A 23,839-nucleotide genomic window follows, 5' to 3' on the forward strand; every position below is an offset into this window, starting at 1 on the left:
CCCAGATCCAGGAGGGCCTCAGGGCCTCTATAGCGCCCCCTAACGTGTTGTGATTTTTGCCTCTCACATTAAGGTGCCTGCTTGGCATATAGTTTCTAGTTATTATTATTATTATTATTAGGGCCCGATCACCGTTCAGTGCGAGACCCTATTGTTTTTGAAGGATTATTATTATTAGGCCCCGAGCACCGTACAGTGCGAGACCCTATTGTTGCCATGTGTCCAATTCTGTGCTTTGTTGCCATTGTGGGAGTAATGTCTCTTGCCGAAGAAGCTGTGGAAGGTATTTCGCGGGGACGCATGCCCCCGCCCCCCTTGGCCGCTGGCGCGAGGGCCTGTCGAGGCCGCTTGCGGCTTTAATTATTATTATTATTATAGTTTCCTGGGAAACACAGCATCCACACATCCTTGGAAGGAGGAGAATGATTTAATGGACTTTATGAACTAAGTTGAACTAGATGTGAAATTATGTAGGAGAGCAAGCAGAAATAACACTGATAAATGAGACATTAGTGGAAGCTGTCTTGAAGCCTTTATTAAGTGCAACAAAAATAATTGGCCCATAAAGCACATCAACCATTATGCCTTTATTTGGATGCGTCAATAAAACAGAGCATGACCTAAATGCGATTCATGTACGTTAATGTGAAGGCACAGACCATTGAACACCAATAATACATGCACGATTATAAATTGTTTCAATTTCTCCCATAGCCTGAGAGACTGCAGAACAGATCAAAAACCAAGGTAATTTGGGGATTTTAACAAGCTGCTGCTTGCTGATCTTTGAATGTGTTTTGAGTCCAGTTTATAAGATTGCAACTGAAGAAATTAGCCCTAGATTGGTACAAAAGAGGGTTATTACTACTCAGAGCTTGGCACAGTGTTGGCACCCATTGGGTCACTCCTACAGTGCCATGTGTCCAGCCTTGAGTCAGAGGAAGAGTGCTGCGGGAGAGAACATTTTGTCACATCCTACAGCTAAGCTTGGGTTTTCTTGCTTACTCTTGGTTTATTTTGCTCTCCTCTGCAACATTTATTTAAGCCAGTCTTTGGGCTATGGTTTCCATCAGCCACAAGCAGTCAATGAACCATTATAATGCCTTCCAACTATTGATTTTTATGTCTAATCTCCAAGGTTATATCAGTTGATGTCTGCCTGAAGGACTTAAAAGGCCATCACAGTCATACCAAATGAAGGTGCAGTGCCTCTAGGAGATATGGGATACTGTCTTTTAAGTGTAGCCTGCCATTATTCTGCCATTTAACTGTGGTTGCCACTAACTGCACTTTATACCTATTCTAAATTCTTTTGAGAAGAAACGAGACAGTCATAAGGTAGGTATGTTCCAAGCTTAGATCACCAAAACTCTTTTCCTTTCACCGTGAGTCATCATCCTTTTTAGTGAAGATTACACACTTTGTGAACAGGGAATCCAAAAGGACGATTGAGATGAATTTAGCTGTGGTCATCTCCAGCCATTAAGGGATTTGCACAGTGTGCATTTTCGAAGACTCTTCAAGCTTCAGTGCCTTTCTTCATAAAAAGTTTCATTTCATTCATGCATTATCTGGTCTCAACGGAGGAAGCACTTAAGCTTTAGAACAAGTGTGGGATCATTTCCCCCCCTGACACCTTAGAAGTGATTGCAAGCTGCACAAATTTAAATGTCACAGGAATGAAATTAATTCATAAAAAATGAAATGCTTTGCAATGATAATTTACAAGAAACACTAAATTATTCATTTGAAGGAAAAAAAGAGAAACTCTCAGTTCTCACGAGTATATTGTCCCAAACTCCAGGACTTCTGCAAAGATGATGATTCTCTAGAAAGCAGAAGGAGAATCTATTAAAGATCTAACTAGGAACTTTATGACTCATTGTCTTAGGAGCAACTCAGTGGGTAATTTTTTTTTTTTTTTATTGTCAAAGCGATCCATCAGTGGTAACATTAAGGGTAAATGCTAATATTAGTGATCAAATAAAATCTCCCGTTCACTTTAATAGGAACACCTGTACATTCATGCAATTCTCCAATCACCCAATCATGTTGCAGCAAAGTCCCTCTCATACCAGAATCTGGTCTTCCCAGGAAGTCTCCTGTCTCTTGCCTATACAGCTAGGGTTACGATGGGGGAGCTAGTCCTCTGGTAACCGTGAGAGTTTGACTTCCCCACTCACATCTGTATTGCAGCATGCCTTGTCAGATGGTAGTAAGTACCATTTTTATAATGGTCTTTGGTATGACCCGACTGCGAGCAGAACTCACGATCTCCCGGTCGAGAGGTGGACATGCTAACCACTATAGGCCAACTCGTAGTCTATGTTGCAGCAGTACAAGGCATAAAATCATCTAGATATATTTCAAGAGCTTAAGTAAACATTCACATCAGCTTTTAGAATTGGGGAAATGTGATTTCAGTTCTTTTTATTGTGACATGTTTGTTGCCAGATTGGCTGGTTTGAGTACAGTGGTGCTTGAAAGTTTGTGAACCCTTAAGAATTTTCTATATTTCTGCATAAATATGACCTAAAACATCAGATTTTCACACAAGTCCTAAAAGTAGATAAAGAGAACCCAGTTAAACAAATGAGACAAAAATATTATACATTGTCATTTATTTATTGAGGAAAATGGTCCAATATTACATATCTGTGAGTGGCAAAAGTATGTGAACCTCAAGAGTTAGCAGATAATTTGAAGTTGAAATTAGAGTCAGGTGTTTTCAATCAGTGGGATGACAATCAGGTGTGAGTAGGCACCCTTTTTTATTTAAAGAACAGGGATCTATCAAAGTCTGATCTTCACAACACGTTTGTGGAAGTGTATCATGGCACAAACAAAGGAGAATTCTGAGGACCTCAGAAAAAGCGTTGTTGATGCTTATCAGGCTGGAAAAGGTTACAAAACCATCTCTAAAGAGTTTGGACTCCACCAATCCACAGTCAGACAGATTGTGTACAAATGGAGGAAATTCAAGACCATTGTTACCCTCCCCAGGAGTGGTCGACCAACAAAGATCACTCCAAGAGCAAGGCGTGTAATAGTCTGCGAGGTCACAAAGGACCCCAGGGTAACTTCTAAGCAACTGAAGGCCTCTCTCACATTGGCTAATGTTAATATTCATGAGTCCACCAACAGGAGAACACTGAACGACAGTGGTGTGCATGGCAGGGTTGCAAGGAGAAAGCCACTGCTCTCCAAAAAGAACATTGCTGCTTGTCTGCAGTTTGCTAAAGATCACATAGACAAGCCAGAAGGCTATTGGAAAAATGTTTTGTGGATAGATGAGACCAAAATAGAACTTTTTGGTTTAAATGAGAAGCGTTATGTTTGGAGAAAGGAAAACACTGCATTCCAGCATAAGAACCTTATCTCATCTGTGAAACATGGTGGTGGTAGTATCATGGTTTGGGCCTGTTTTGCTGCATCTGGGCCAGGACGGCTTGCCATCATTGATGGAACAATGAATTCTGAATTATACCAGTGAATTCTAAAGGAAAATGTCAGGACATCTGTCCATGAACTGAATCTCAAGAGAAGGTGGGTCATGCAGCAAGACAACGACCCTAAGCACACAAGTCGTTCTACCAAAGAATGGTTAAAGAAGAATAAAGTTAATGTTTTGGAATGGCCAAATCAAAGTCCTGACCTTAATCTAATCGAAATCTTGTGGAAGGCCCTGAAGTGAGCAGTTCATGTGAGGAAAACCACCAACATCCCAGAGTTGAAGCTGTTCTGTACAGAGGAACGGGCTAAAATTCCTCCAAGCTGGTGTGCAGGACTGATCAACAGTTACTGTAAACGTTTAGTTGCAGTTATTACTGCACAAGGGGGTCACACCAGATACTGAAAGCAAAGGTTCACATACTTTTGCCACTCACAGATATGTAATATTGGATCATTTTCCTCAATAAATAAATGACCAAGTATAATATTTTTGTCTCATTTGTTTAACTGGGTTCTCTTTATCTACTTTTAGGACTTGTGTGAAAATCTGATGAAGTTTTAGATCATACTTATGCAGAAATATAGAACATTCTAAAGGGTTCACAAACTTTCAAGCAACACTGTCAGAAACTGCTGATCTGGGATTTTCATGCACAATGGTGTCTAGAGTTTACACAGAATGCTGTGAAAAACAAAAACGTCTAGTGAGTAGCGGAAATGGTTTGTTAATGAGAAAGGTCAAAGGAGATTGGATAGACTGGTTCAAGCTGCCAGGAAGGCCCAAGTAACGACTCTTTACAAATGTGGTGAGCAGAAAAGCATCAACATGTGGATGGGCTACAACAGCAGAAGACCGTGTGAAGCTACAATGGGCATAAGCTCACTAAAATGGACAGCAGAAGATTGGAAAAACATTGCCTGATATTTTTCCAGTCATCAACTATTCAGTTTTGGTCAGACTATGCGTGCTCTTGTAGTCATTCTGCATCAACTTTTGACATGTTTTACCTTCTGAGATGCTTTTCTGTGGCCCACGGTTAAAAGAATAAGTAGTTATTTTACTTACCATAGATTTCCTGTCAATTTGAACCAGTCTGGCAATTCTCTTCTGATCTCTCTCAACAAGGTATTTCCACCTGCAGAACAGCTGCTCACTAGGAGTTTTTTTCCCCCACCCACACCTTTCTGTGCAAATTTGGGATGGTTCCATATGCCATCTGCATATGGAACAATTTACCAGCTCATATCCTGGCAGGCAACTCAATCACCACCTTCAAGAATGAGTTGCACAGCATAAAAATCCGCTAAACATCAAAGGCAACATGTTTTTAATTGTAACTATAAATGATTTTATGATTGTATCTCAGATACAATCATAAAATCATTTATAGTTACAATGATGTTTAGGGTAGCAGATACAGTATCTGCTACCCTACAAGGAAGGCTTGACTGCACCACGTATCAGTTCGATAATACACCAGAAGGTGGTCTGAACTGTATTTGAAGAAGAAAGACTGGTCTGTGTAAAAAAAAAAAACACCTCCCCCCAAAAAAAAAAATCATCAGTTTCTGAACTACTCAAACCATTCCATTCCAAACCTGGTACCAACAACCAAACCTTGGTCAAAATCACTGTGATCATATTTATTTCCCTCATTCTGATGCTTGGTGTGAACATTTAATGAAGCTGTTGACCATGATTTTATGTACATGTATTATGCTGCTGCCATACACTCTTGGAAAATAAAGTACATTACTGTACCTTTAGGGGTATAATGGCTTGTCACTGGAGCAGTACCCTCTAAGGTACTTATTTGCACACTTTATATACTGATTGGGAACATATGCATCTCTTTTTGGCCCTAAAAAGGTACAAATAGTTACATTTACCCCTTTTCCACCAAATCAGTTCCAGGGCTGGTTCGGAGCCAGCGCTGGTGCTGGTTCACAACTCGTTCAACTTGCGAGCCAGCTGAGAACCAGTTTGCTTTTCCATCGCTCGCGGTGCTAAGAGAAGACACGTCATTACGTCGCTGTATACGTCAGTTACGTCGCTACGTTTGCATAAACCTTGGCACGAATATCGAAGCAAAAACAACGCGGAAGAAGCAGCAGCAACAACAACAACAACAATAATAATAATGGATGACTTCGCGTTTGTACAGTTGCTGCTTCTCGTCGCTTAAAAATGGCGATCTTTCGCGGTCTTGTTATTGTTGTTGGTCTTAACAACTCCGCCCCCCGCTGACGTAAGCGGTTCTTTTCTCTGGCCCAGCAGAGAGTTGGTGCTAGCCTGGAACCGTTTTTTCTGGCCCCAGAGCCAGTTCTTTGTCAGTGGAAACAGAAAACCCGGTTCCAAACTAAGCACTGGCCCCGAACCAGCCCTGGAACTGCTTTGGTGGAAAAGGGGCAATTGAGGTCCAATAATGAGCCCTCAGGGGTACATTAGTGTTGATTGTTCAAGTCAAGTTTATTTTTATAGTGCTTTTAACAACAGACATTGTCGCAAAGCAGCTTGACAGAATTTTAATGACTTTAAACATGAGCTAATTTTATCCCTAATCTATCCCCAATGAGTAAGCCTGTGGCGACAGTGGCAAGGAAAAACTCCTTCAGATGACATGAGGAAGAAACCTCGAGAGGAACCAGACTCAAAAGGGAACCCATCCTCATTTGGGTGATAACAGACAATGTGATTATAACATTTTTAAAGGTTCCATGGCATGGTGGTTTGTTGATGCTTTAAACGGGCTCGTGGAGGTTTCCGGATGTTATATCCGCAGCCTTTCTCGAAATGAACCCTCGGCATGTAGATATAGCCTCCTGGGAGAAAGCCCCATTTCAGCGCTTTTCCCAGTGCGTCGTTTTGCTAATGAGAAGCAGGAGGCGGGGAAGGGTAGAGGGTGGGGGCGGGTCTTATCATTAATATTCATGACATGTAAACGTGTTACCTCTGATTGGCTAACAGCACAGTGACGCTACCTCCAGTGGGTCAGAACAAGCGGATGTGGGTGTCTTACTATGGCGAGAGGGAAGGAACAAACCGCGAAGGGAAAAATACCGCTCGCTGACGTCATTAAGGTGCGACGCAAGGAAATAAAATAAATTCAACAAATGTTTGGGTTTTTACTGAACAAACAAACAAATAAAATGAACGAGTGACTTAAAAAAAAGAATGTGGGTGTCTTTGTAAAAACTGTTTTGATTGGCTATTATAACAGAGCATGCTGCATGCTTTTTGGTTTTGTAGCGCAGAGTACCTGGCTAACCGCAGGAAGCGGTTAGCTGCACAGTTAATGTAGCCATTGCAAGGCTAACGTGGCACCAATTTTAAAACACAGCAAAACATAAGCTCATAAGTTACAGTCAATTTCCAGACTAAACTCCGTTTAACAGAGCATGCTGCATGCTTTTTGGTTTTGTAGCGCAGAGTACCTGGCTAACTGCAGGAAGCGGTTAGCTGCACAGCTAATGTAGCCATTGCAAGGCTAACGTGGCACCGATTTTAAAACACGGCAAAATGACTTAACAGTTATACACTTACTTGTTCGGTGTTTGTTGCTGATGCGGCAGGGATGCTTGGTACGGACCCAGGCTTCAGTGACAGTTGATGTGCAAAACCTGCCCTGTACTGTCCCAAGTTGTGGAAACATTCCTCAGGAAAATGCTTCCGACAAACATACACCGTCTTAGGTAGACTCGACGGCGTATTATTGAAGTAAATAAAATTAAGCCACTGCGTCTTCAGGGGCTCTCCCGTCGGCAGTAAAAACAGACTCTTTTCTGTGTTGTCACATCCATGTACAGCACAATTTCCATGTTTCGCTCGCTTAGGTGATGCCATGTTGTTGTGTCCTCCGTCTATGGTCTCCTCACTACAACTGGGCGGGGCAATCCATACAGTGGGTGGGAATCCAGAGGGGGGGCGTGGGGATCATCTCCCTTGTTGACGTAGTAAAGGGAAGAGCTTATCAACGCACCGTTTTGACGTGCCATTCTCAAATGTTGGGCATAGTTTGGTTTACACATTATGAAATTTCTAGCCACTGGGGTGACTTAAGAAGGTCAGAGGAACTCATTTTAACGTTAAAAAACCTCAGAAAGTGAAAATTTCATGCCATGGGACCTTTAACAGTTTTAACATGAAGTCTGTTTCATTGATGTTATAACTCTTCATTGATGGAAACTTGAGTGCAAAACTGTTCATGACAACTGCAGTCCTAAAGTTAGCAAGTCAACTGTAGTCCTCAGCCATAAAAGCATTACTGTAAGTGTCCAGAGCATCCTCCAGGTGTGACTTTCAACTGTCTGTATGGGGCCGTCCTCCACAGGAGCGATGTGATGAGACTCCAGCCAGACATAGGGCATCAGGATGGATCAGGCAGGTCCGAGGAGCAGAAGAGGCCAGCATCTCAATCTCAGGATTGACATGTAATTCAGAGGGACAGACAAGAGGGAGAAGAGAAAGAGAGAGAAAGCATAGGCATGCCCATTGTCACCTGATGAGTAGAAACGGTATACATTTTGCGCTGAGTGCAAGCAGGGACTCCGGCAAAACTAACTATGACAGCATAACTAAAAGGGGAGAGCCAGAAGGCACCGTAACACAGGCATGAGGGCACCCCGGGACATAAAGCAGCCAGCCACTACACCATCAACAAACTTGAGTGAGCAAGCACAATCACTCAAGTGATTGTACCTTGGGGGACAGAAATGGACTCCTACTGTACCTCTATTTCAAAGGTTTAACATTGAACGCTTTGACAAACGAGTATGGCGACTTAAATGCCAACTGATGTTTAAAGTTCAGAACGGCCTGGCGCCAAAGTATCTCACTGAAAAATTAGTTAATTTCAGTAGTGTCCATGATAAGAACACGAGGTCTGCTGCTTATCACCTTTTGTTACCTTGTGTGAACCGAAGTTTCGGACAAAAGACATTTTTATTTAGTGGAGCTAAAATCTGGAATTCTCTACCTAGAGAAATAAGAGAAAATCATATTTTGTATTCTGCGATTTGATTAAGACCTTACAATAAAGTTAGGTTTATTAGGTTAGTTTTTATTGTTATTAGAAATTGATAATTTAGTAAGTTTAGTTTTTCATTTTTAGTTTCATCAATTTGTTTACTTATATTTTTGATCATTTATTTTGAGAGCCATATGTATTTTATCACATTTTGATATTTTATGCAACTCTCGTTAAATAAAGTTATTCTATTCTATTTCTGACAGTGTATGATTGGCTGATTGGATAATTACATGAATAAGCAGAGGTTCAGGTGTTCCTATTAAAGTGGCCAGTGAGCGTATAGTAATGTAACATTTATATGTGACTTTTTTAATTAAAACAGTAGTGTGAATGGTCACAAATGAACTATGATTAAATTTTTTTTGTAATCACAATTAAAGCATAGAGGCAAAAATGTAAAACAACATACAAGGCTGGGTAAAACAGATTGATGTTTAATTTATGATCTTTGCTGCTTTCATACAAGAAAACCCCATGGAACCACTGGCTGAGCAAACCTGCATATACATATTCATATATGCAAAAGTTGTTTGGTGAAGTGCATTCCAGTAGCTTGTACTGAAGCATGTCATTATTTCTGTAAACCAATTAAAGCTATGAATAGCCTTCTGAACATCAATGACTCTCAAAGTCGTAACTATAACAATAACAATAATTACTGTAGAAAATTAGGGAGGGGGAAAAAAACCCAGTGATACCATGGATAGTAAATCCAGTCTCATCAAAAATAAAGCCTTTGAGGTCTGCAGAATTACTAACACTGCCTTAAATCACACACATCACAGATTCTTGTTTGAAGATTGTGTCGCTTAGTTACAAGCACCATTCCTGTAGGCTACTTAACATGTCTCATACTTCCTCCCACAATTCTCCACAGGTATCTCTGTCAGCATTTCCACCTTCAGCCTGGTTGCCATAGCAATCGAGAGATACAGCGCCATCTGCAACCCGCTGAAGTCACGGGCATGGCAGACCCGCTCACATGCTTACAAAGTCATTGCCGCTACCTGGGTGCTGTCAGTGAGCATCATGATACCATATCCGATCTTCAGCACGTTGGTGCCCTTCCCCAAACCCAACAAGACCATTGCTCACATGTGCCGCCCAGACTGGCGTATAAGGCAAATGGAACAGATGTGGTAAGTTCAATACGCATCATGATTATCCAAATGAATTTGGAGTCAGCAAGCCAGGTATTGCACAAGACTAGAATTCTTATGAGCAAGAATAATGATAGTGGATTTCATATGTGTAAATCAAGGCGTAAAAAAGTGACAGCTATTCAGTTTAGTTCTGTTGCTGTAACTTCAACCATTTGGGTTACTTTTGTCTTTTTGGATTTGCTTTTATGAAAAGCTCCACCTTGAAATCTGTATGCATTTCCACCAAGCTGAAGCATATTTCCAATTTACTCGATGGGAATTATCTGTACTATAAACTCAATACTATTTCTGTACTACAGCACCAGTCTTTCCAGTCTCTTATTAACCTCCATCTTCTCCTTAAGAGAGTTAATTTTCTATTACTCTTTGCTTTCTTCTTAAAGGATTGTACTTTTTTGAGACTGGATTGCAAGATTGTAGCTATTTATCACAATCAATATTCACAATATGGTAAGTCAGTCCAGTCACTTATTATTACTTATCAAATTTATTTCAAGTCCACTCAAACAGAGCAGGAGTAGGTTTCCTAAAAGCCTCTTAACACTAAGAGCATCTTAACTAGGAGAGAGAGTGTTCATTGTGCTGCTTGCTCTACCATTTAACAATGATCTTTGTGTTACAATGCTTTTGGGAAATTTGACATAGATCATGTTTGCTTTGCCAAATTCACTGGTTGGAAATCAATATTAAAATCCAAGAGTTGCGATAGTACTTTTACAATTGGGGTGCCATTTGTGTTCCACTGAGTACAGATAAAATCAATTTTAAACATAGGTAAAGTGTCCTTCAGAACAAAATACAGTATGTGTATGTTTCATATTAATAATAATAATAATAATAATAATAATAATAATAATAATAATAATATCAAAGCATTTCACAGTCTCAATGCTCTAAAAATAAAAATAATAATGATATGGACAAATAATAAATTATAACAATAAAAGCATGTATATTAGTGTTTACATGTATGAAAAATTATGAAAACAAACTAGTATAATAATAATAATAATAATAATAATAATAATAATAATAATAATGTTCAAAAAGTAATGTCTTTAGCCCAGTCCTGAAGGTTTCATACGAGTCCACTTTATGAAGAGACAACGGAAGCTTATTCCACAGTCTTGGTCCAGCTGATGATGTTCTATCACTTTTGGTGTTGGTCCTTGGAGCAGCCAGGAGCTCCTTCCCATTCAACCTCAGAACACGAGCGTTGGAATATATGTGCAACAGTTTCTCTAAGTACGTTAGAGCGAGTCCATGCAATGATTTGTAAACCAGCATACAGTGGCTTGCAAAAGTATTTATCTCCCTTGGTGTTTGTCCTGTTTTCTTGCATTACAAGCTGGAATTAATGGATTTTTGGAGGGTTAGCACCATTTGATTTATACAACATGCCTACCACTTTAAATGTGCAAATTGTTTTATTTTTATTTTTATTGTGACACAAACAATAATTAAGATTAAAAAAACAGAAATCTGGAGTGTGCATAGGTATTCACCCCCTTTCGTATGAAAAGGGGGTGAGAGCTGGTCCAACCAATTCACTTAAGTCACATCATTAGCTGATTAAGATCCACCTGTGTGCAATCAAAGTGTCACATGATCTGTCACATGATGTCTGTATAAATCAGCCTGTTCAGGAAGGACCCTGACTCTGCAACACTACTAAGCAAGCAACATGAAAACCAAGGAGCCTCCAAACAGGTCAGAGACAAAGTTGTGGAGAAGTATAGATCAGGGTTGGGTTATAAAAAAATATCCCAAACTTTGAATATCCCACAGAGCACCATTAAATCCATTATCGCAAAATGGAAAGAACATGGCACCACTACAAACCTGACAAGAGAAGGCCGCCCACCAAAACTCACAGACTGGGCAAGGAGGGCATTAATCAGAGATGCAACAAAGACACCAAAGATAACACTGAAGGAGCTGCAAAGATCCACAGCGGAGATTGGAGTATCTGTCCATAAGACCACTTTAAGCTGTACACTCCATAGAGTGGGGCTTTATGGAAGAGTGGTCAGAAAAAAAGCCATTGCTTAAGAAAACACGTTTGGAGTTTGCCCAACAGCATGTAGCAGACTCCACAAACACATGGAAGAAGATTCTCTGGTCAAATGAGACTAAAAAACTGATCTTTTTAGCCATCATGGGAAATGCCACGTCTGGCACAAACCCAACACCCTGAGAACACCATTCCTACAGTGAAGCATGGTGGTGGCAGCATCATTCTGTGGGGATGTTTTTCATCTGCAGGGACAGGAAAGCTGGTCGGAACTGAAGGAAATATGGATGGCACGAAATGCAGGGCAATTCTGGAGGAACACCTGTTTGAGTCAGCCAGAGGTTTCAGACTGGGACGAAGGTTCACGTTCCAGCAGGACAATGACCCGAAGCAGACTGCTAAAGTTACATTGGAGTGGTTTAAAGAGAAACATTTAAATGTCTTGGCATGACCTAATCAAAGCCCAGACCTCAGTCCAATTGAGAATCTGTGACATAATTTGAAGATCGCTGTACACCAACGCAACCCATCTAACTTGAAGGAGTTGGAGCAGTTTTGCCTTGATGAATGGACAAAAATCCCAGTGGCTAGATGTGCTAAGCTAATAGAGACATACCCCAAGAGACTTGCAGCTGTAATTGCAGCAAAAGGTGGATCTACAAAGTCTTGACTTTGTGGGGGGGTGAATACCTATGCACACTCCAGATTTCTGTTTTTTTCATCTTAATTATTGTTTGTGTCACAACAAAACAACAATTTTCACCTTTAAAGTGGTAGGCATTTTGTGTAAATCAAATGGTGCTAACCCCCCCAAAATCCATTTTAATTCTCTTGTAATGCAACAAAACAGGACAAACACAAAGGGGAATGAATACTTTTGCAAGATACTGTAAGTAACTTATACTTGATGTGGGCATTAATTAGCAGCCACTGTAGCCTCTTCAAGACATTGGTGACAACTTCACCATGTTGAGGTCATACTACAACTCTGACACTTGAATTTAGGACATGTTGAAGTTTCTTGAGCTTGTACTCTGGCATACCATAAAGCAGGCTGTTACAATGATAAACATCATAACGTTAATAAAAACCTATTTCCATCACTTCCACTTCCATCCAAGACAATTACCGTATTTTATCTTGAAATAACCAAGTCACTAAATCTTATGATGGATCACTAAAATGCTTCAAAAATAATATTTCTTTTGCATTACTGTCTGATTCAATTTAACATCTCACACTTGAGGCTGCATTGTGGTGCGGTGGTTAGCAGTGTCACCTAACACCAAGAAGGTTCTGGGTTTGAATCTCGAGATTGACTGAGTCCTTTCTGTGCCTCTGTGAGTTTCTTCTGGGTGCTCCGATTTCCTCCCACAGTGCAAAGACACATGGATTAGGTCAACTGTCTACTCTAAATTGCCCTTAGGTATGAATGTGAGTGTGAATGGTTGTTTGTATCTGTCTTAGCCCTGCGATAGACTGGCAACCTGCCCAGGATGTACCCTGTCTCTTGCCTGAAGTCGGCTGGGATTGGCTCCAGCTTTCTCCACAACCCTGACAGATACAGTAAGTGATGTAGAAAATGCATGGATCTCATACTTGAAACTGCCTTTTCAATGAGTCATCCATTACAGTTATGAAAAATTTATATTTTAGTATCTCAGCATCATTTATTGAACAGATTCACTTCGATGAAATATTTAGAATATTCCACATATTTTAAAAAAGTAAGTTATATCATCTGAACTCCTTGAAGATCATGGGAAGAAGAAAAGTATGTTCTCTTATTATTTTACTTTATTTTCAATAATCTCATCTCATCTCATTATCTCTAGCTGCTTTATCCTGTTCTACAGGGTCGCAGGCAAGCTGGAGCCTATCCCAGCTGACTACGGGCGAAAGGCGGGGTACACCCTGGACAAGTCGCCAGGTCATCACAGGGCTGACACATAGACACAGACAACCATTCACACTCACATTCACACCTACGGTCAATTTAGAGTCACCAGTTAACCTAACCTGCATGTCTTTGGACTGTGGGGGAAACCGGAGCACCCGGAGGAAACCCATGCGGACATGGGGAGAACATGCAAACTCTGCACAGAAAGGCCCTCGCCAGCCACGGGGCTCGAACCCGGACCTTCTCGCTGTGAGGCGACAGCGCTAACCACTACACCACCGTGCCGCCCCATTTTCAATGATATTATTGAAAAATATATTTTTTAAATTAACGGTAAATTTAAAAAAAAAAAAAAAAGTCATTATTAGTCCTTATGGATATTAATTAAAGACATTGTATGTAATTGCTAATTCTTTTGCATATGTCTAAGCACATGAGCACATACTCTTATTTGCTAAAAGTAAAAAAACAAACAAACAAACAAAACATTGCTCCCATTGTCAGCAATTATCTTTTAAATAGATATTCTCTATATTTTAAATACAGGGTTAGTCAAAATTATGCTAACACGAATGGATTATTCTCCTGAATGTGTGGTGCGCCATGACCGCTGCTGGCGTAAATGGGCCCTGCTTTTTGGACACCCCAACAGTGACGTCAGACATCTGCTTACAGATGGTGCAGCAGTACGGCATTGATGAACTTCCACTACAGATCCGATTGGTTTCTACCATTTAAGCATAAACATAATTTTGACTAACCCTGTATAATAGATATTCTTGCCAGAAATGGGTTCTAATGACTAAATGCATGTTTCCTTAGATTCAAAATAATTAAACCGCATTTGATGGTGTTATCATGGCCATACTTCCTCCCTCAGCCTTTCTGTGTGAAGTAGAGCGAGAGGTTAAATAAACTTTTAAGTGCTGAATGCATTGGTAATTAGTGGGCAATATGAGGAGAAGGACTGATCAAAGTAATCACACTGCTGTCTCTAAAGATGACGGTCAATAATTCTGAAACGAGGAAAGTTAAGGTTCTAGGACAAAAATATTTCTCTCAAATAATGTACCGTATTTTCCGGACTATACGTCGCTCCGGAGTTTAAGTCGCATCAGCCAAAAAATGCATTATGAAGACGAAAAAAACATATATACGTCGCACCGGACTATAAGTCGCACTTTTTTGAAGGGTTATTCTATCCATAGAATCTGTGATTGTATCTGATAAGCGGCGCGTGGTTACTGCGCGACTGCATTGTTTATTTAATAAACGAACAGCTGAGCAGTGATAACGCGCCCTTTGCCCTGTAAGTAGCCTAGTCTGATTATTTTAAATATCTACTACTATCTTTAATACTATCACTATCGTTATTACTAATAGCCTATATTATTATTATAACTAATATTAGTAGCCTATTACTGATGCATTAATCAGTTTGCTTTTAGAATATTTTTACCGGTAGGGCTTATTATCGCCCCATGGCTCTTTCATCTGTGTTATTAAAGCTGTAGTCATCATCGAGGAGTGTCATTCTTCATTTTTGTCGAATTTTATTTCATCAAATCAGAGGTCAAGTAGGCTATAGGTATATCATCTCCAAAGACAGGTACGGTAGTAAAAACAACCGTCTAGTGAAAAAACAACAACAACAACCGCTTTTAAATCCCCTACCTAAATCCTTAAAATGAGTCACTTAACTCATGTCTTGTGTGATCTGATCTCCAATGGTGAAATAAACCGGTTGTGATGAGTACAGTCTGTTATTTTAGAAGATAAATGTAATATATAATTTAATATATAGACTAATAAAAATTAATATTTTATAATATAATATCACGACATATTACTGTCTGTAACTGTTTACTAAAGCGTTTTCTAAGATCATAATGTCTGATATTATTATTATTATTATTATTATTATTATTATTATTATTATTATTTTACACACACAATAAGCGCATGTGCGTAAAGTTATAGTAAACCATCCCCCGCCTTTTTTTTTTTTTTTTTTGAGTCGCCGGACCCACCCACCTCCTGCGTTCTGGGACCTCCCACTTCACAAATTAAGCACTGCCTAAAATCACTACATAACTTATTTAAATAACTATTGGCCTATCATTAATAATAAAACACAGGCCAATCAAGTTTATCAAGCTGATGATTTCACTCCAAATCAGCAAATCCATTGAATTCCTCATCCTCGGTGTCGCTTCTGAACAACTCTGCCTCCAGCGGCAGATGAAGCGCCGTTTCCTCTTCTTCTGCGTGGCTGTCGTCAGACTCAGCATCAGCTCCAGTTATTCCGCGGTGAAAAAAAAAAAAAAACATATATACGTCGCACCGGAGTATAAGTCGCATGGCCAGCCGAACCGTGAAAAAAAGTGCGACTTATAGTCCGAAAAATACGGTACTTGGCCATGCAGTGCACCATCAGTTGTGTTTGATGATCTTCTTGGGTTGTTTTTGACCCATCTGGATGTTAGGTATTACATGTATCTGGATTAGAACGGAGCAGCTTCCCCATCAGCACTTTGAGATCTCCGTTACCCCTGTGCAGGGGCCCTGAACTCACCTTGCCGGTTGTGAATGCATTAAAGACACTGCAGCGATTATGAAATGAATATGAAAAGCTCAATGCCTCTGATGCCTAAATGCAAAGCTTTGAGATTGCATTGAATGATGCTAAAATAAGACAAAAGAAGCTTTCGGATCATCAACGATCATTTTCTAGCACCTTCATCAACCATGTCCTGAAGCCCTTTTGAGACAGTTTTGCTTTGATTGCTCGGGCCCTGGTGATGAATTTGAAAGCCATGTATGAAACAGGAAGACAAGTGTGTTTGAGATCAAATGAACGCACAAAGACGTCAGAGAGATGAAAAAGAAGAGCGCAAAGGACCAGCGGAGATGCATTCACGCAGGCCTCCCACGGTGTCATTTGAATACTGCAATGCAATAATAACACCAACATGCTTTGTGTCTTTTTTAGATACAAACCCTGATTCAGTGTAGCTCTAGCAGATGTCAAGACAGATGTTTATTGGTAGCTGTCTTGTAGATTGCTCCCAATACTGCCAGTACTCTTGAGCATTTATTGTTTTTTTTCCCTTTCTGATGCTTGAGTGACTCAAGTGATTCCCTGTGCAGTACTTTTTGAATGATGTGGCGAGCCTCTACGAAGTTGTGATTTATGGTTGCATGGTATGAGTTGCATACGGGCAAAAAAAAAAAAAAATCACTTTTGTGTCCCCCCCCCCAATCCCGACATCGGATCTGCACCCCTGCTTGAGTCAGTGCCTGGAGGTGGATGATTACACTAATTCAATAACTCTTTAAAGCTCTTAGTAATCAATAAGGCCAACTGAGCTGACACGAGCACTGTATCTGATAACTGCTTTTGTGTTTTACATCTGCACGGGAACGTAGTTACTTTTTTAAAAGTCTGTATTGATTCAATTCTCTTTCATTTTGTTTATTGATCTGTTTTTTGTCTTTCTCACAGGTATGTCTTGCTGCTTTTTATTCTATTCTTCATCCCAGGTGTGGTAATGATCATTGCATATGGCCTTATCTCCAGAGAGCTCTACCGTGGAATTCAATTTGAGCTGGAGCAGAAGAATGACTGTAGAGGTGAGAAGTAAAACTATCTACTGAAATGGACTGAAAATGCTTTTTAAAGTATCTCTAACAGAATGCTTTTTTTAAGCAAGATGTCACACAGTTGGTGTAATGATTACGATCTCTATACATCTCGGGGCCAAATTATTATTATCTCACTAACTGACTAAGCTGACAAATATATTTTCAATAAATCAATAAATAGGAGTGGCACAGTGGTGCAGTAGTTTGCACTGTTAAGGCCAATTTATGCTGACAACCCAATCCTCGCAGATGGTGTCTGCGTAGCCCCCCCACCTTCGCAGACGCTCAGCGCGCACCTCCCAAAAATTGTGACCACCGCAGAAGCCTCGCAGACAGCGTCGCAGACAAAAGGGCTCTGATTGGTCCACTCTACATCCGCTGTACACGCACTTCCATTTCCCTACTTTCCCGGTTTGGTTTGTTTTCACGACCGCCATTTTTAAAAACACGAGCGAAGATGGAGCAGCACGAAGAGCGGTTGATCGAGGAAGTGAGGAAGTACGTACATCTATACGACTCCAGTTCTAGTCATTATAAGTAACCGGAGGATAAACACTCCACTAACCACACCCACCAACTACTCCTAGTGATTTCTTGACTTCGCGCCCCCTTGCGTTGTGGCGGTGAATAACATCGCGCATGCCTATTACTCCCCGCTCAACGATAAATTACAACTGTCTGCGAAAAGCTATCTGCGAAAGCCTTGTCGCAAGAGCATGCAGAGGCCCTAACCTCACAAAAAGAAGAAAGTTCTGTGTTCGAACCTTGTGGCTGACTGGAGCTTTTCTATGTGGAGTTTGCTTGTTCTCCTCGTGCCTGTGCAGGTTTCCTCTGGGTGCTCGGATTTCCTCCCACAGTCCAAAGACATGCAGATTAGGTCAACTGGCTCATCAACATTGCCTTTAGGTGTGAATGCGAGTGTGACTAGACCCCTTGTCCTGACATCACATTTACATTAACGACCGTTGCTACCCTAGTCCTGGGGGACAAGCGAACTTTGTTTACATACTGTTCACATACTGAAGCCAAGCGAAGATGTCTGACGTCTGTTGCTGGTGTCCGAAGAAAACTACAGCTACAAAAGCTCTACTACCGGATTACAGTGGTGCTTGAAAGTTTGTGAACCCTTTAGGATTTTCTATATGTCTGCATAAATATGACCTAAAACATCATCAGATTTTCACACAAGTCCTAAAAGTAGATAAAGAGAACCCAGTTAAACAAATGAGACAAAAATATTATACTTGGTCATTTATTTATTGAGGAAAATGATCCAATATTACATATCTGTGAGTGGCAAAAGTATGTGAAACATTGCTTTCAGTATCTGGTGTGACCCCCTTGTGCAGTAATAACTGCAACTCAACGTTTACAGTAACTGTTGATCAGTCCTGCACACCAGCTTGGAGGATTTTTAGCCCATTCCTCCATATACAACAGCTTCAACTCTGGGATGTTGGTGGGTTTCCTCACATGAACTGCTCACTTCAGGTCCTTCCACAACATTTCGATTGGATTAAGGTCAGGACTTTGACTTGGCCATTCCAAAACATTAACTTTATTCTTCTTTAACCATTCTTTGGTAGAACGACTTGTGTGCTTAGGGTCGTTGTCTTGCTGCATGACCCACCTTCTCTTGAGATTCAGTTCATGGACAGATGTCCTGACATTTTCCTTTAGAATTCGCTGGTATAATTCAGAATTCATTGTTCCATCAATGATGGCAAGCCGTCCTGGCCCAGATGCAGCAAAACAGGCCCAAGCCATGATACTACCACCACCATGTGTCACAGATGGGATAAGGTTCTTATGCTGGAATGTAGTGTTTTCCTTTCTCCAAACCTAACGCTTTTCATTTAAACCAAAAAGTTCTATTTTGGTCTCATCTGTCCACAAAACATTTTTCCAATAGCCTTCTGGCTTGTCCACATGATCTTAACTGCAGACGAGCAGCAATGTTCTTTTTGGAGAGCAGTGGCTTTCTCCTTGCGACCCTGGCATGCACACCATTGTTGTTCAGTGTTCTCCTGATGGAGGACTCATGAATATTAACATTAGCCAATGTGAGAGAGGCCTTCAGTTGCTTAGAAGTTACCCTGGGGTCCTTTGTGACCTCGCAGACTATTACACGCCTTGCTCTTGGAGTGATCTTTGTTGGTCGACCACTCCTGGGGAGGGTAACAATGATCTTGAATTTCCTCCATTTGTACACAATCTGTCTGATTGTGGATTGGTGGAGTCCAAACTCTTTAGAGATGGTTTGGTAACCTTTTCCAGCCTGATGTGCATCAACAACGCTTTTTCTGAGGTCCTCGGAAATCTCCTTTGTTCGTGCCATGATACACTTCCACAAACGTGTTGTGAAGATCAGACTTTGATAGATCCCTGTGCTTTAAATAAAACAGGGTACCCACTCACACCTGATTGTCATCCCATTGATTGAAAACACCTGACTCATTTCACCTTCAAATTAACTGCCAACCCTAGAAGTTCACATACTTTTGCCACTCAGATATGTAATATTAGATCATTTTCCTCAATAAATAAATGACCATGTATAAAGGGTTCACAAACTTCAGCACCACTGTACTTGGATAATCTAAGTCAGAAAGAAGCAAAGGATAGATATAAGCGGAAATTGGAGTTTTTTAGTGGTTATGAGCCGTACAAAATTCCTCAACACAATTGATGTGACGGTGCAGATTTGTGGCCTTGCGTTAGCTACATAGATGTTGGAATGTACCTTTTTTTCCCCTGCAGAGTCCCGACATGGAAGGTCAGTTAAAAAAAAATCATCTACAAAAGCAAGAAAACCTTCTTTGTGTAAAGAATTTTTCCCGACATCAGCTTTTGGGAACAGAATGTTCCCAAAAGTAGTCATTTACTCTCAAAGGACTACTACCTGGCTAGATGGTATTCCCAGCCCTCCATGTCTCAACAACCCCAAGGACATCTAGTTACAGAGCTATTTGCACTCTATCATTTATACATTGATACTTATTATTGTTAAAACAATATCTGAAGTGTTATCATTTGTAAAATAACTAAATATCTTGCTGTAGACTTTCAAACAATATTGTAAGATTTTATTTTAATTTTATCTGATAGTGGATGGTACAATAATTACAAATGCTAACAGAATCAGCACATTCCAGTTGTAGCTATAGTTATATAATAACTGTCATCACCCTTGTAATAATAATAATTTCAATAAAATGGTAATGTTTGTCAGAATGCAAGCACTTATGGATGCATCACAGGGGAGAGTGGGGGCATCGTAAACTCACCCAGAGCCGAATAGAAGAATGGGAATCATAGTCAGGGACGGGCGGCAGTCAGTCAATCGGTAAACAGTAGGGAAAGTGAGATGATGAAGTTGAGGCTAAATGTAAACACGGGCCAAAAACTGGAAATCAGGCAGAAGTCAAACAGCTCGGTAAAGTCAGGTACAGGACACTAAACAATACTTCGCACTGGCTGGCTGTGAGAGCTGAGTATTTATAGGCAAGGTGATTACTGGTGGATTGGAGACAGGTGATGTCATTTAGAAGTCAGGTGACAGATGGTGCTGTGACTCTTGGGGATTGTAGTCTGGAGCGACCATGTTTGGAGGCTGCACTGAACTCAGGTTTTCAGTGCCGTTCCTCACAATGTTCAGTTCCCTCTTCATTTATTCTCTATTCAAAAGACACAACTGAGTCACACAGGTTGATCAGTGTGTAACGGACAATAACGATTTTATCCGGAATAGTTTTCCTGCCTTAGTTGATTTATTTCCATTTCACATGCATGCAGCTGTTATAAAGTTCAGTCTGTGTGTAGAACTCTCTCAAACTGTAGGTTCATTACTATACTCCAGCTCCATGGTGACATTTTGCACAGGACTGGGTTCCTCTGCTAACAGAAGCAAAGCTTCAGTGGTCTCTGCTCTTAATCTTTTCTGTTCTTTCAGGATATATTATGCATGTCACTCCTTGTTGTTTTTTTTTTTTTACTGAGTTATGTCCGAGTTGTTTGCTTGGTGCCCAATCTGGGTTTTCCATGTCAAATAAGGAAGTTGGTTCACCTATCAGAAAATCAAACACTTTCATGTAGAAGCTAACTCGAATGTGAATAAAATGAGATTCTTAAACAAACTCACTTATGACTTTCTAATATTTTTAAATACAAGTTCTTACCTGAAATAAAGTGATCACTACAAACGCAAGTATTTACAAACTTCTCTGGAGTGTTCAGGCTTAAATCCTCTTGTCATATTCTCTTTAACCACTAATTTCTTTGTTGTTCTTGAAGCATTTGCTTCTTTGTTAGCATTTTTCTTGATAGCAGGGAGATGCTAATATATTTTATATTTCCCTATTTGAACAACCAAAAACAGTGCAAAAATTAATCATATTTAAGACAGATTAAGCCTTGCTTACACGAAGGACGGTGTCTGATTGTCCCCCGGGTGAAATTATCACGTGATGTGTGATGTCATATGCAAGGGATCCATAGCTGTCTGTCTCTCTGTGTTAGCCCTGTGATTGACTGGATACCTGTCCATGGTGTACCCTGCCCCTCGCCCAATGTCAGCTGGGATTGATTCCAGCTTCTCCTACAACTCAAAATGGATAACAGGCATAGAAAATGAAGGAATAAATCTAAACAGCCACCATGTTGCTGGTAATCAGAGTTGTAGGTCACTTTGTACAGAACTAGCTCTACAAACGCATTTGGCAGATGCTGTGGTACAACATGACCTACAACTGTGATTACCAGCAACATGGTGGGCATTTAGACTTTTCTTTTTATGATACATAAATTGCAGCTACAGTATATAGTTAAACTAAACGACCTGAACATTTAGGCAAGACTTTGCTATGGCTCACTACTAACAGTGCAGTCATGCTTATTTATTCCATTTCTGTAATGAACATCATTAGACATTGAATAGAAGTGATTTAAAGAAGAAGCCTTTATTTGTCACATGAACACTCAAGCACAGTGAAATTTGTCCTCTGCATTTACAGTAACCCATCTGAAGCAGTGAACACATGCATGCACACAAACAAGTGAGCAGTGAGCATATGCACATACCCAGAGCAGTGGGCAGCTAAGCTACAGCACCCAGGAAGCAGTTGGGGGGTTAGGTGCCTTGCTCAAGGGCACTTCAGCCCATGGCCGCACCATGTTAACCTACACTCTCAAAAGAGAGGTGTTAAAAACAACACATATTTAACACAGCGTGTTTATATAAGGACAACACAGTTTGTGTTAATAAATGTGTTGAACTCTATAACACAGTAACTGTGTTGAACTATTTAACACACTAGTGTGTTAAAACAACACAGTTTGTGTTTTATTTATTTATTTAAATAAATAAATAAAACACAAACTGTTGTTTTAACACACGTGTGTTAAATAGTTCAACACAGTTACTGTGTTATAGAGTTCAACACATTTATTAACACTGTGTTGTCCTTATATAAACACGCTGTGTTAAATATGTGTTGTTTTTAACACATCTCTTTTGAGAGTGTAAACGCATGTCTTTGAACTGTGGGGGAAACCAGAGTACCCGGAGGAAACCCACGCAGACATGGGGAGAACATGCAAACTCCACACAGAAAGGCCCTTGTTGGTCACTGGGCTTGAACCCAGAACCTTCTTGCTGTGAGGCGACAGTGCTAACCACTACACCACCATGCCACCTGGTGTAAACTAATGCTCACCAGTGATACACCAACTAACTTCAAATGTTATTTCAATGAGCTAAATAACATTTATTAGCTAACAACATTCAGAAAATGATGTGATATCCAGTGCTATCCAATGCTATCATGTCCTTCTATACAGCAGCCAAATATTTTAATTGGACCAAACAATGAAAAGCCTCCCTACTGTGCACCAAAAAGGGTTAGAAGCTTTAATAATTCACTAAAGGAAAAAACAAACAAACAACAACAACGTTTTGGCAATTATGTATGAATATATAATCAGGAGAAACTTTAGTTGTAGTGTGGTTTGGTTACTGATCACTTAGAAAAAGCAATCAATATAGAAAAAGGGGGGAAAAAAGGCATAATCAATGGTAGTTACTTTACAGTACTGTTGCCTCACAGCAAGAAGGTTCTGGACTCTAACCTTATGGCCAACTGGGGCCCTTCTGTGTGGAGCCTGCATGTTCTCCCTGTGTCTGCGTGGGTTTCCTCTGGGTGATATGATTGTTTGTCTGGCGAAGCCGTGACAGGCCTAGCAAGCTGGTGGTGAATGAAGTGTGCTCACTGGCAACTGACAGGCCAATTGGCCTACAGGCGTCAGGGTGTGCGTGCGTGCGTGTGTGTTACACATTGACATCTCAGATCTTTTTTTTTTTTTTCATTTGTACAGTTTATTTTCATGTCAAGTAGCAAAGCTTTTTAATGACTGCTGAACGACTAACTTAAATACTCCATGTTCGTCACACTTTATCTGAAGGTTATCTACATTGGTCCTTCATAATACATTCATAAGCATTCCATGATTATTTTTTGATGAGGGCTGGAGGATTTATATCTGCCTTTTGTTAAAAAAATGGTGGGTGACCTGGGTGCGATTTGCTGGGGGGGATGGTGGGGATCATCTCTGGTTTTTATCTCTGCTGAAAAAAAAT

At 40.3% G+C, this 23,839-nt stretch overlaps 1 protein-coding gene across 1 annotated transcript in view; it reads left to right on the top strand.

Annotated features, from left to right (window-relative positions):
• The window catches only part of cckbra (cholecystokinin B receptor a), a 63,588-nt gene that overhangs the window by 27,157 nt on the left and 12,592 nt on the right, over nt 1–23,839 (top strand). Inside the window, exons 3-4 of the mRNA XM_060899501.1 lie at nt 9,361–9,622; nt 17,066–17,193. Coding sequence (XP_060755484.1) covers nt 9,361–9,622; nt 17,066–17,193 — 390 coding nt within the window. The remainder of the gene's footprint in view (nt 1–9,360; nt 9,623–17,065; nt 17,194–23,839) is intronic.

This window comes from Neoarius graeffei, chromosome 18, assembly GCF_027579695.1.
Source record: "Neoarius graeffei isolate fNeoGra1 chromosome 18, fNeoGra1.pri, whole genome shotgun sequence".
Taxonomy (NCBI): domain Eukaryota; kingdom Metazoa; phylum Chordata; class Actinopteri; order Siluriformes; family Ariidae; genus Neoarius; species Neoarius graeffei.